Genomic DNA, 14225 nt, shown 5'->3' on the forward strand with positions numbered 1-14225 from the left:
TATCATCAAATTTCATTTTTCCGGACAAGGTAATGTTAAATTTAAGAAACTTTGACAAAAAAAATACCCAGATATTTAAATGACTGGAAACATGCTAAAATCTCACTCACTCACTTAACTGGACGGTCTGCGTGGTCTTGTATATATACGATCTGCGTGGAGAGCGGAAGGTCAGTTGTTCGATCCCCGTCTGCGTCATAACAGGAGGCGTTAAAAGATGGCACTTGTTGTTACTCTACCAGACGCTTAGCACTAGAGTGAACGCTTTTACCGCAAGGCTACCTCAACTTTGCGTGTGCAGAGGCGGGATACGCTCATCTTTTCGCGAACACCTGGTGTCATCACTTCTGATAGTGATTCATAAACACATGCTCATGATATAGTCGGGATCCTACAATAGATTCTGCTTTTAGCAGAGATTTGTTATGAATATGGAAAGGATTTTGACGCTTTCATTTATGACGGTCTTTTGTAGGGGTATTTTTGGTGTAAGCACATGGACACACAGACCTAGGGTCATTCTGAAGCTAAACATGTATACTTATTGGCCTCACTGTGTTGCAGATTTAGGAAGTGACGTCATAGTGTCAGGCGGATCATCAGAACACTGCGCCAGTGCAGTCGCGTGACCCCAGAGCCTCTTCAACGCGGCAACAGCATCATCGTATACGACTTGCTTCTGGTCTGACGTTAAAGACGAAGAGAACTGGAGCACGTTTTTATCGGACATGCTCAGAAACGTGACAGGGCGTATCCTTGACATCTCGTCCCAGACAGAACAGAATGACACAGATTTGGGCAATACAGCAATACGAGACGAAATCTGGACAGGCAGAGTTGCGATATACGGCATTGGCGGAACGACGATTGCCTTATTTGGTCTTGTAGCAAATGCAATGTCAATTGTAGTCCTGTCTCGATACAAACAAAAGTCGTCTGCTCCACTGTTGCTGATCCTGCTGGCCGTGTGCGACTCCCTGTTGCTAGGGTCGGAGTTGGTCCTGGAGACACTCGCCACTCTGGCTAGCGGCAAGGTAATCTCGGCCTCGTACATCGACTGGCTGACACCAGGTTACGTCATCTTTTTCCACGTCCCGTTCATCGCCCAGACAGGGACAACGTACATGACCGTCCTCATCACTGTAGAACGCTACATCGCCGTCGTCAAGCCGTTCCTGGCGTCGCGGTTGTGCAGCAGGTCGGCTGCATGGAAAGCTAGTGCGGTCATCTTGGTATGGAGCGTCGTGTATCACACACCCAAGTATCTAGCTTACACGTCTTATGAACAATACCAGGCCGACACCAATTCAACAAAACTCATCTTCAACAGAACCGACTTTGGCAATGGGTTTTTCTATAACGAAGTGTTTATGGTATGGATAAATTTCACACTTGAGTTTTTTGTCCCAGTCTCAATCCTTGTTGTCCTCAATGTCTTGCTTATAATGGCTCTAAAGAAGAGCAAGAGCTTCGAGGTCAGCCGAGTTGGTGCTAGGGCGCGGAAAGGACAGCGTCTCACTGCCATGGTTTTGGCTGTGACCACTTTGTTCTTCTTCTGCGAGTTGTTTTCCGTCACGTCCCTCATAATGATTCGCGGCCTCAACCACTTCAGCGAATGTTCCGTCTTCTGCAACAATTTCATCGCCCTCGCGGACACCATGGTGATCGTAAACTCCGCCTCAAATTTCGTCCTCTATTGTGCCGTCGGGAAGAAGTTCAGGGATATATTCCTGCAGATGTTTTGCCGGATGCCGTTGAGGACGTCGCGTTCTTCGTCAAGTAACTCCAACAACACTCGTATTACGTCACAGGGTCATTCCAAAATGGTGAGCATAACGAAGATGGATCGTCGGGACGTGCTGTCAAATTAATACCTCATGTGGCTTCATGATGACTTGGACACTGCAACATGTTCAGTGGCTTTGACCTGAGCTTAGCAATAAAACAAGGCGACGAAAAGCGACTTGACAGTGTCTGTTTTTGTGTAAGATATTTGGATGCGTGACCGTCAATGAAAAACAGATACCAGCAGTGACATGGTGTATTTTGGTATGTTTTATGTGTGTGCGCTATTTTCCATATACAGCGATATTCCAGCTATATGGCAGCGAATCTGGACCAGACAATCCAGGGATTGATATTGTGAACATGATCTACAGTGTCGGGGTACGATGACACGCCATGATCGAACCTGACCACCTGGTCCATTAAGTCGCCATATTTTAACCAGGAATCCCCTCAGGATCTCAATAATAAGACAAAAATTTAGCCCCAAAGCCTTGCTTAAACCGATCCACAATTTGCTGCCCTTCCTGAAACACACTCTATGCAGAGTCGAAAGACATCACGAAATACAAACATAAACACCATTAATACTTTCCATTCTATCAGAGAAAATACATAAACAATTAGATCTGACATTGTAAAACAACCATGACGTCACGATTGTTTCAACTTAGATTAGACCGCCTCCGTGGTCTAGTGGTAGAGCGTCCGCCCGGAGAGCGGAAGGTTCGGGGTTCGATCCCCGGCCGCGTCATACCAAAAGACGTTAAAAGATGGTACCCTGTTACCCTGTCTGGCGCTCGGCATTAAGGGGCTAAAACTGGTTGGCTCGGAGTCAGTATACTGTGTCTGAGTGGGGTATTCATGTTAAACTGCTGCATGGTATCTCAGTGAGCTAGCACTATAAATCGGCATCAGTCCGGACTAGTACAAGCAGCCACACACACACACACACACACGTGCATGCACGTCGCTATATAAGTGAAATAATCTTGGACGCGACGTTAATCCCAATTTCACCTCACCTCAACTTAGATTATCTGTAACGAATTGGCAGCTTACTGACCTGCATTCTGCAATGCAAATATTAAGCTCATGCATTAATTCTAAGCATGCACATTTCTGAATATCATATCGCTAACTTAAGTTATTTGAAACAGAAAATCAAACAAAGGATAGAATCAACAAAGAGGCATAGTTTCTTTTGCTCCTCAGTATATTAACGTTACGTCTGAGACCGACTACCTCTTTAACCGCGCGTCTTCTGTTGAGCAAGTTTATCTAAAAGTCGTTACTCATAAGGCTATTAGCGAGAGCCAAAGAACTCAATCAACCACACCTGATTATTTACAAAATACACTGACTGTCATCGTTGGAACTATAACAGGCCAAAACAAACACAGAGCACTATTTCACGTGCGCTGCACGTGCCGGATCCAATCGTTTGCTCCCTTCCATTTGCTCGGCAGCAGACGACTTCAAGAACTTGTGCAAACATTAGCAACCTCCATTTGATTGGCTGACACGACGGATAAGTGGCCTCGATTACAATATGATGGGCTGTCAATGCCATCTGTAAATCAGAGTCTGCGGTATTCGTGAAGCCGATCTGGTGATATAAGCTGAGCGCCATCTCTGTCCACCATCATATATTCCAGGGAGACACCACGTGCCACGACGGATACAGCAGAGCTGCGGTAGGTACCGTTTCATCATCTTGCCTTACAGAGAGACCTTAGTGGAAATCTTAAACATTTTTCATCATTTTATGAAAATATCGGAGCTGTGGGGTAACCTCGTGGTTAGAGCATTCGCTCGTCACGCCAAAGACTCGGCTTCGATTCCCCACATGGGTACAATGTGAGAAGGCAATGTCCCGGCAGTGATATTGCTTGAATGTTGCTAAAAGCGGTGTAAAACCATACTCGCTCACTGCTAAAAAGTCAAAGGTGACCCAATTCGCTGTGCAGAGTTGCGTCCCTAAGGCATACCGCGATCCTATGTTCGTGAGTTCGAATCCTATATTCGTTTTGGGTACCGTTCCACAAGTACACAGTGATCTAACGCTGCGACTATCGCAAGTTAAGATCGTCTTTTAATGGACGTTGGAATGAGGCTCTGGTGTGAGAACGGGTCAACTTCTGTGGGCACACCTTAGCCAAATTCCACGTAAACGTTGGGACAACGATTGATGTAGTGTACCCTTATATACAATGACACTGACCAAATCAATTACAGATATTAGGCCTCATTACACTCACGATACAGTTATTTACCGCTTCATCAGCACAAAACCTCGTCTCCTTCCGCGGTCATGTTTATTTAACGATAAGGCTTTTACTCGCCAATATTTTGAAGTGGGTCCTCTTTTGGAATTGCAGATATGTACAGTGGTTCCTTTCCTATTGCGATGTTGAAGGGAGAAGTTCAAGTCCCACAAACCGCTTAACTAAATCGTTTAACGATTGACAAATGATAAATCGTACAATATTATGTTTATTTCTGGTTTCTGAGCAGGAAACAATGACTATTTCGTAACGATAGCTTGTCACTTTCACTTGTTCTTTAACCTTGAATCCCACATGCAAACACACAGCAATATGGTCCGTGTCAGCTGGATCCAGATGTCTAATAAACTAAATGCTACTTTTAACTTTCAGGGGCCGTCCGTTCGACATTTTGATATTCTCCGTATGTCTGAAAATTGGTCTGTCCCTCCACCCTCTTAACCTTGGCACGTGTGGTATCCATTAATAGTGTCAGACCGTCATGACGTCATGATATAACTGGAAAAATGCTAAAATCTCACTCATTCACTGGACCGTCTCCGTGGTCTTGTGGATAGAGTGTTTGCCTGGGGAGCGTAATATCAGTTGTTCGATCCCCGTTCGCGTCACACCCAAAGACGTTAAAAGATGGTACTTATTGTTACTCTGCCAGTCGCTAAGCATCAGTGAGCTATCCATGTTACACTGTCGAATGATCTCAATGGGCGAGGTGGCGGTGGGGTAGCCTAGTGGTTAAAGCGTTTGGTCGTCAGGTCGAAGACCTAGGTTCAATTCCCCACACGGGTACAATGTGTGAAGCCCATTTCTGGTGTCCCCCGCCATGATATTGCTGGAATATTGCAAAAAGCGGCGTAAAACCATACTCACTCACTCACGCAAACTGCCGCAATGGGCTAGCACTATAAAACCGGCATTAGTCAAACAACATAAACTGGATCAACTGGATATAGGTTTGATTGCCGTATTCACCCTGATTATGATCCTTGGTCCTAAGTTTCACTAAAGTGATATAGGTGACTTGCACATGCTGACACTGTATCTTTTACACGTCATGACTTGTGAGGGGGCACGGGTGGCCCAGTCGTCTTAGGCGCCGCGATTCGCTGTGCAGAGTTGCGTCCCTTGGTCACGCCAAAAACCTGTGATTGTGGGTTCGAATCCCGGTTCGCCCCGATTTCTAGGTTTGTCAGCACCATACCCGTGCTTGTGGGTTTCACCGAAGTGGTAAACGTCTAAGACCTGCATCACTTCGGGCTCTGTAAGCACATGCACACAAGACGTAGGGTCATTCTGAGGCTAAACATACCAACCTCCAAGATTACTTATTGGTTCCAATGTGTTGCAGATTCAGGAAGTGACGTCATAGTGTCGGACCATCTGAATATTGCGCCAGTACAGATGCGTGACTTCAACGCGCCAACAGCTTCGTTTACGACCTGCTTCTGGTCCGACGTCGACGAATGTGACGCCGGTAAACGACGGAATGTATGGAGAGAGCTGGAGCATGCGCTCGTTTTTATCGGACATGCTCGGAAACGTGACAGGACGTATCCTCGACATCTCGCCCCAAACAGAAGAGAATGACACAGATTTGGGCAAAACGATAATACGAGACGAAATCTGGACAGGCAGAGTTGCGATATACGGCATTGGCGGAACGACGATTGCCTTATTTGGTCTTGTAGCAAATGCAATGTCAATTGTAGTCCTGTCTCGATACAAACAAAAGTCGTCTGCTCCACTGTTGCTGATCCTGCTGGCCGTGTGCGACTCCCTGTTGCTAGGGTCGGAGTTGGTCCTGGAGACTCTCGCCACTCTGGCTACCGGCAAGGTAATCTCGGCCTCGTACATCGACTGGCTGACACCAGGTTACGTCATCTTTTTCCACGTCCCGTTCATCGCCCAGACAGGGACAACGTACATGACCGTCCTCATCACTGTAGAACGCTACATCGCCGTCGTCAAGCCGTTCCTGGCGTCGCGGTTGTGCAGCAGATCGGCTGCATGGAAAGCTAGTGCGGTCATCTTGGTATGGAGCGTCGTGTATCACACACCCAAGTATCTAGCTTACACGTCTTATGAACAATACCAGGCCGATACCAATTCCACAAAACTCATCTTCAACAGAACCGACTTCGGCAATGGGTTTTTCTATAACGAAGTGTTTATGGTATGGATAAATTTCACACTTGAGTTTTTTGTCCCAGTCTCAATCCTTGTTGTCCTCAATGTCTTGCTTATAAGGGCTCTAAAGAAGAGCAAGAGCTTCGAGGTCAGCCGAGTTGGTGCTAGGGCGCGGAAAGGACAGCGTCTCACTGCCATGGTTTTGGCTGTGACCACTTTGTTTTTCTTCTGCGAGTTGTTTTCCGTCACGTCCCTCATAATGATTCGCGGCCTCAACCACTTCAGCGAATGTTCCGTCTTCTGCAACAATTTCATCGCCCTCGCGGACACCATGGTGATCGTAAACTCCGCCTCAAATTTCGTCCTCTATTGTGCCGTCGGGAAGAAGTTCAGGGATATATTCCTGCAGATGTTTTGCCGGATGCCGTTGAGGAAGTCGCGTTCTTCGTCAAGTAACTCCAACAACACTCGTAGTACGTCACAGGGTCATTCCAAAATGGTGAGCATAACGAAGATGGATCGTCGGGACGTGCTGTCAAATTAATACCTCATGTGGCTTCATGATGACTTGGACACTGCAACATGTTCAGTGGCTTTGACCTGAGCTTAGCAATAAAACAAGGCGACGAAAAGCGACTTGACAGTGTCTGTTTTTGTGTAAGATATTTGGATGCGTGACCGTCAATGAAAAACAGATACCAGCAGTGACATGGTGTATTTTGGTATGTTTTATGTGTGTGCGCTATTTTCCATATACAGCGATATTCCAGCTATATGGCAGCGAATCTGGACCAGACAATCCAGGGATTGATATTGTGAACATGATCTACAGTGTCGGGGTACGATGACACGCCATGATCGAACCTGACCACCTGGTCCATTAAGTCGCCATATTTTAACCAGGAATCCCCTCAGGATCTCAATAATAAGACAAAAATTTAGCCCCAAAGCCTTGCTTAAACCGATCCACAATTTGCTGCCCTTCCTGAAACACACTCTATGCAGAGTCGAAAGACATCACGAAATACAAACATAAACACCATTAATACTTTCCATTCTATCAGAGAAAATACATAAACAATTAGATCTGACATTGTAAAACAACCATGACGTCACGATTGTTTCAACTTAGATTAGACCGCCTCCGTGGTCTAGTGGTAGAGCGTCCGCCCGGAGAGCGGAAGGTTCGGGGTTCGATCCCCGGCCGCGTCATACCAAAAGACGTTAAAAGATGGTACCCTGTTACCCTGTCTGGCGCTCGGCATTAAGGGGCTAAAACTGGTTGGCTCGGAGTCAGTATACTGTGTCTGAGTGGGGTATTCATGTTAAACTGCTGCATGGTATCTCAGTGAGCTAGCACTATAAATCGGCATCAGTCCGGACTAGTACAAGCAGCCACACACACACACACACACACGTGCATGCACGTCGCTATATAAGTGAAATAATCTTGGACGCGACGTTAAACCCAATTTCACCTCACCTCAACTTAGATTATCTGTAACGAATTGGCAGCTTACTGACCTGCATTCTGCAATGCAAATATTAAGCTCATGCATTAATTCTAAGCATGCACATTTCTGAATATCATATCGCTAACTTAAGTTATTTGAAACAGAAAATCAAACAAAGGATAGAATCAACAAAGAGGCATAGTTTCTTTTGCTCCTCAGTATATTAACGTTACGTCTGAGACCGACTACCTCTTTAACCGCGCGTCTTCTGTTGAGCAAGTTTATCTAAAAGTCGTTACTCATAAGGCTATTAGCGAGAGCCAAAGAACTCAATCAACCACACCTGATTATTTACAAAATACACTGACTGTCATCGTTGGAACTATAACAGGCCAAAACAAACACAGAGCACTATTTCACGTGCGCTGCACGTGCCGGATCCAATCGTTTGCTCCCTTCCATTTGCTCGGCAGCAGACGACTTCAAGAACTTGTGCAAACATTAGCAACCTCCATTTGATTGGCTGACACGACGGATAAGTGGCCTCGATTACAATATGATGGGCTGTCAATGCCATCTGTAAATCAGAGTCTGCGGTATTCGTGAAGCCGATCTGGTGATATAAGCTGAGCGCCATCTCTGTCCACCATCATATATTCCAGGGAGACACCACGTGCCACGACGGATACAGCAGAGCTGCGGTAGGTACCTTTTCATCATCTTGCCTTACAGAGAGACCTTAGTGGAAATCTTAAACATTTTTCATCATTTTATGAAAATATCGGAGCTGTGGGGTAACCTCGTGGTTAGAGCATTCGCTCGTCACGCCAAAGACTCGGCTTCGATTCCCCACATGGGTACAATGTGAGAAGGCAATGTCCCGGCAGTGATATTGCTTGAATGTTGCTAAAAGCGGTGTAAAACCATACTCGCTCACTGCTAAAAAGTCAAAGGTGACCCAATTCGCTGTGCAGAGTTGCGTCCCTAAGGCATACCGCGATCCTATGTTCGTGAGTTCGAATCCTATATTCGTTTTGGGTACCGTTCCACAAGTACACAGTGATCTAACGCTGCGACTATCGCAAGTTAAGATCGTCTTTTAATGGACGTTGGAATGAGGCTCTGGTGTGAGAACGGGTCAACTTCTGTGGGCACACCTTAGCCAAATTCCACGTAAACGTTGGGACAACGATTGATGTAGTGTACCCTTATATACAATGACACTGACCAAATCAATTACAGATATTAGGCCTCATTACACTCACGATACAGTTATTTACCGCTTCATCAGCACAAAACCTCGTCTCCTTCCGCGGTCATGTTTATTTAACGATAAGGCTTTTACTCGCTTGTGGGAGCCAATATTTTGAAGTGGGTCCTCTTTTGGAATTGCAGATATGTACAGTGGTTCCTTTCCTATTGCGATGTTGAAGGGAGAAGTTCAAGTCCCACAAACCGCTTAACTAAATCGTTTAACGATTGACAAATGATAAATCGTACAATATTATGTTTATTTCTGGTTTCTGAGCAGGAAACAATGACTATTTCGTAACGATAGCTTGTCACTTTCACTTGTTCTTTAACCTTGAATCCCACATGCAAACACACAGCAATATGGTCCGTGTCAGCTGGATCCAGATGTCTAATAAACTAAATGCTACTTTTAACTTTCAGGGGCCGTCCGTTCGACATTTTGATATTCTCCGTATGTCTGAAAATTGGTCTGTCCCTCCACCCTCTTAACCTTGGCACGTGTGGTATCCATTAATAGTGTCAGACCGTCATGACGTCATGATATAACTGGAAAAATGCTAAAATCTCACTCATTCACTGGACCGTCTCCGTGGTCTTGTGGATAGAGTGTTTGCCTGGGGAGCGTAATATCAGTTGTTCGATCCCCGTTCGCGTCACACCCAAAGACGTTAAAAGATGGTACTTATTGTTACTCTGCCAGTCGCTAAGCATCAGTGAGCTATCCATGTTACACTGTCGAATGATCTCAATGGGCGAGGTGGCGGTGGGGTAGCCTAGTGGTTAAAGCGTTTGGTCGTCAGGTCGAAGACCTAGGTTCAATTCCCCACACGGGTACAATGTGTGAAGCCCATTTCTGGTGTCCCCCGCCATGATATTGCTGGAATATTGCAAAAAGCGGCGTAAAACCATACTCACTCACTCACGCAAACTGCCGCAATGGGCTAGCACTATAAAACCGGCATTAGTCAAACAACATAAACTGGATCAGCTGGATATAGGTTTGATTGCCGTATTCACCCTGATTATGATCCTTGGTCCTAAGTTTCACTAAAGTGATATAGGTGACTTGCACATGCTGACACTGTATCTTTTACACGTCATGACTTGTGAGGGGGCATCGTCTTAGGCGCCGCGATTCGCTGTGCAGAGTTGCGTCCCTTGGTCACGCCAAAAACCTGTGATTGTGGGTTCGAATCCCGGTTCGCCCCGATTTCTAGGTTTGTCAGCACCATACCCGTGCTTGTGGGTTTCACCGAAGTGGTAAACGTCTAAGACCTGCATCACTTCGGGCTCTGTAAGCACATGCACACAAGACGTAGGGTCATTCTGAGGCTAAACATACCAACCTCCAAGATTACTTATTGGTTCCAATGTGTTGCAGATTCAGGAAGTGACGTCATAGTGTCGGACCATCTGAATATTGCGCCAGTACAGACGCGTGACTTCAACGCGCCAACAGCTTCGTTTACGACCTGCTTCTGGTCCGACGTCGACGAATGTGACGCCGGTAAACGACGGAATGTATGGAGAGAGCTGGAGCATGCGCTCGTTTTTATCGGACATGCTCGGAAACGTGACAGGACGTATCCTCGACATCTCGCCCCAAACAGAAGAGAATAACACAGATTTGGGCAAAACGATAATTCGAGACGAAATCTGGACAGGCAGAGTTGCGATATACGGCATTGGCGGAACGACGATTGCCTTATTTGGTCTTGTAGCAAATGCAATGTCAATTGTAGTCCTGTCTCGATACAAACAAAAGTCGTCTGCTCCACTGTTGCTGATCCTGCTGGCCGTGTGCGACTCCCTGTTGCTAGGGTCGGAGTTGGTCCTGGAGACTCTCGCCACTCTGGCTACCGGCAAGGTAATCTCGGCCTCGTACATCGACTGGCTGACACCAGGTTACGTCATCTTTTTCCACGTCCCGTTCATCGCCCAGACAGGAACAACGTACATGACCGTCCTCATCACTGTAGAACGCTACATCGCCGTCGTCAAGCCGTTCCTGGCGTCGCGGTTGTGCAGCAGATCGGCTGCATGGAAAGCTAGTGCGGTCATCTTGGTATGGAGCGTCGTGTATCACACACCCAAGTATCTAGCTTACACGTCTTATGAACAATACCAGGCCGACACCAATTCAACAAAACTCATCTTCAACAGAACCGACTTTGGCAGTGGGTTATTCTATAACGAAGTGTTTATGGTATGGATAAATTTCACACTTGAGTTTTTTGTCCCAGTCTCAATCCTTGTTGTCCTCAATGTCTTGCTTATAATGGCTCTAAAGAAGAGCAAGAGCTTCGAGGTCAGCCGAGTTGGTGCTAGGGCGCGGAAAGGACAGCGTCTCACTGCCATGGTTTTGGCTGTGACCACTTTGTTCTTCTTCTGCGAGTTGTTTTCCGTCACGTCCCTCATAATGATTCGCGGCCTCAACCAATACAGCGAGTGTTCCGTCTTCTGCAACAACTTCCTTGCCCTCGCGGACACCATGGTGATCGTAAACTCCGCCTCAAATTTCGTCCTCTATTGTGCCGTCGGGACGAAGTTCAGGGATATATTCCTGCAGATGTTTTGCCGGATGCCGTTGAGGAAGTCGCGTTCTTCGTCAAGTAACTCCAACAACACTCGTAGTACGTCACAGGCCCATTCCAAAATGGTAAGCATGACTAAGATGGATCGTCGGGACGTGCTGTCAAATTGATGCCTAATATTGCCTCATGAAGACTCGGACACTGCAACAGGTTTATTCCATTGAGTGAGTTGATGTGGCTTTAATCTATGCTTAGCAATAAAACAAACGTGTGAAGGCGACCAGAGGTGTCTCTTTGTGTAAGATACACTAGGATCAGCGACCGTCAATGAAAAACAGGTACTAACAGGGAGATGGTATACAGATGCGGGATTGATCTTCACACTGTCATCAAACATCTAACCAATTTCTATTCCATCGAAAGGGGAACGGGATGTCCTGTTGTCTATAAAAGACGCCGCAGTTATCTGTACAGACTTGCGTCCCTTGGTCACGCCAGACACCTGTGATCGTGGGTTCGCCCTGATTATTTTTCTTGGTTTGTCAGCTCCAAACCCATGCTCGCGAGAAAGGGGTAAACATCTGAGGCAGGCATCATGTCTAGCTTTGCTCCCACATTGAGCTGACACGCCAGTGAAATAAATGGAATACATGTGTACTGTTAAAAGCTGCGTTAAAACCCAACTCAATATCAGTCACTTTATTGCCCCGATGTTTGGTGGTGAGGTGAAATGGGGTTTAACGTCGCGTCCAAGATTATTGCACTTATATAGCGACGTGCATGCTCGTGTATATGTGTGTGTGTGGCTGCTTGAACTAGTCCGGACTGATGCCGATTTATAGTGCTAGCACACTGAGATACCATGCCGCAGTTTAACATGAATACCCCACTCAGACACAGTATACTGACTCCGAGCCGACCAGTCCTTGTTTTAGCCCCTTAATGCCGAGCGCCAGACAGGGTAACAACAAGTACCATCTTTTAACGTCTTTTAGTATGACGCGGCCGGGGATCGAACCCCGGACCTTCCGCTCTCCGGGCGGACGCTCTACCATTAGACCACGGAGGGAAAGCAGTTTGACGTGGTGAGGCTTTGATTGTTTCTGGCAGCAAGTTCCACAGAGTAGCAACTACACACCTGAAACTCCGTTCATCCAAAGATGTCTTACAGGGGACCTTCTCCAGATGGTCCTTGTTCTGATGTAGCAAAGACTTGAGATAAGATGGTACAGTCAGTCGATGTACAATTGTATAATCACGTTGGACTAGACGTCATTCATAATTGTCCAACATACAAGGAGTACACATCCAGCTATATTACACACTTTCACTGTGACTTTGTCTGTTTCTCTCTTCTAACTCAGGTCAAACCTTTCAGCGCAATAAAATAGAATAGCAAATGCCAGTATCGCTACTTCCTATTTTTTTAATACTATAACAAGGGGCGCGGGGAAAAAACCTGAAGTGACGCAAGTCTTAGACGTTTACCACTTTGGTGAATCGGGTATGGTGCTGACAAACCTAGAAACATAATAGGGGCGAACAGGGATTCGAACCCACGATCATGGGTTCCTGGGCAACCCTTTGACCTTAAGGAGACGTCTGACTTTTGGGCTCTGTTTATCAACTCAAGTCTATTCTGTTTTGGTATTTCTCAACTTGGGTACTTTCAATGTATGCGTGCGTGCGTGCGTGCGTTAGATGACAGCGGCCTGTAATTCAGACAATCCAGACATAATATTGTGACCAACGACACAACAACCAAGTCACCGAACCTGACCACCCGATACACTAAGTCGGCACCTGGAATACCCTCGGGATTTCATTAATAACTGACAGCTTTAGCCCAATAACCTAGCTTAACCCCATCCAAAACTAACTGTCCTTCCTTGAACACACAAAATGCAGAGTCGGAAGACATCACGAAATACAAAACAAAAACACAATTAATATTTTCCATTCTGTTAGAGAAAATACAAACACGATTAAATCAACGTAACATTAAAATACAGCCATGACGTCATTATTTTTTTCAACTTAAGATTATCTGTAACAAATTAACAGTAACCTACTGACCTACTTTCTGCATGGCAAATGTTAAGATCATGCATCTATTGTATTGTGAATGCGCTGGCTTCAACGATCAAATCGCACATAAAGCACGTGCAGCACGGTCAAACAGAATAGGTCCCCATCATTCCATGCTGTTTGTTGTAAGAGTCGACTAAAATTGGGATCAGGTAAGCTGCAGTGCTTGCCTTCAGTCACTCGTTTCCCTGGTAACCCGGATCATGCCGCCATGACATACACGTACCTGTACACTGCTGACCCGTGCACGGCATTTAAAGACCAAGGATCATAATCAGGGGAACCCGGGAACTATAAAGTGAGTGAGTGTTGTTTAACGCCGCACGCAGGCAATATCCCAGCTATATGACGGCGGTCTGTAGAAAATCGAGTCTGGACCAGACAATCCAGTGACATGGGAATCGATCTACGCAATTGGGTGGGGCGAGGTGAGGTGAGGTGAGGCGAGGCGAGGTGAGGTGAGGTGAAATGGAGCTCAACGTCGCGTCCAAGATTATTGCATTTATATAGCGACATGCATGCACGTGTGTGTGTGTGTGTGTGTGTGTGTGTGTCCGGACTAATGCCGATTTTATAGTCCTAGCACACTGAGATACCATGCCGCAGTATAACATGAACATTTGTGTGTTGTTTAAAGCCGTACTCAGTAATATCCCAGCTATATGACGGCGGTCCTTTAAATAATCGATGTCATGAGC

At 46.1% G+C, this 14225-nt stretch overlaps 3 protein-coding genes across 3 annotated transcripts; all 3 read left to right on the forward strand.

Moving 5' to 3' along the window:
- The first annotated feature begins 728 nt into the window (after window positions 1–728).
- Window positions 729–1871, forward strand: LOC139472499 (FMRFamide receptor-like). Its single transcript, XM_071254978.1, has one exon. The coding sequence runs from the start codon at window positions 729–731 to the stop codon at window positions 1869–1871; it is 1143 nt and encodes a 380-aa protein (XP_071111079.1).
- A 3685-nt stretch (window positions 1872–5556) lies between these two features.
- Window positions 5557–6741, forward strand: LOC139472521 (FMRFamide receptor-like). The gene has a single exon (XM_071254995.1). The coding sequence runs from the start codon at window positions 5557–5559 to the stop codon at window positions 6739–6741; it is 1185 nt and encodes a 394-aa protein (XP_071111096.1).
- A 3683-nt stretch (window positions 6742–10424) lies between these two features.
- LOC139472552 (G-protein coupled receptor daf-37-like) lies at window positions 10425–11609 on the forward strand. Its single transcript, XM_071255022.1, has one exon. It carries the CDS (start codon window positions 10425–10427, stop codon window positions 11607–11609), a length of 1185 nt encoding a protein of 394 aa, XP_071111123.1.
- Window positions 11610–14225: the final 2616 nt, after the last annotated feature.

This window comes from Haliotis cracherodii, unplaced genomic scaffold (genome assembly GCF_022045235.1).
Source record: "Haliotis cracherodii isolate W230 unplaced genomic scaffold, xgHalCrac1.p SCAF_24, whole genome shotgun sequence".
In the NCBI taxonomy this organism is placed as follows: Eukaryota; Metazoa; Mollusca; class Gastropoda; order Lepetellida; family Haliotidae; genus Haliotis; species Haliotis cracherodii.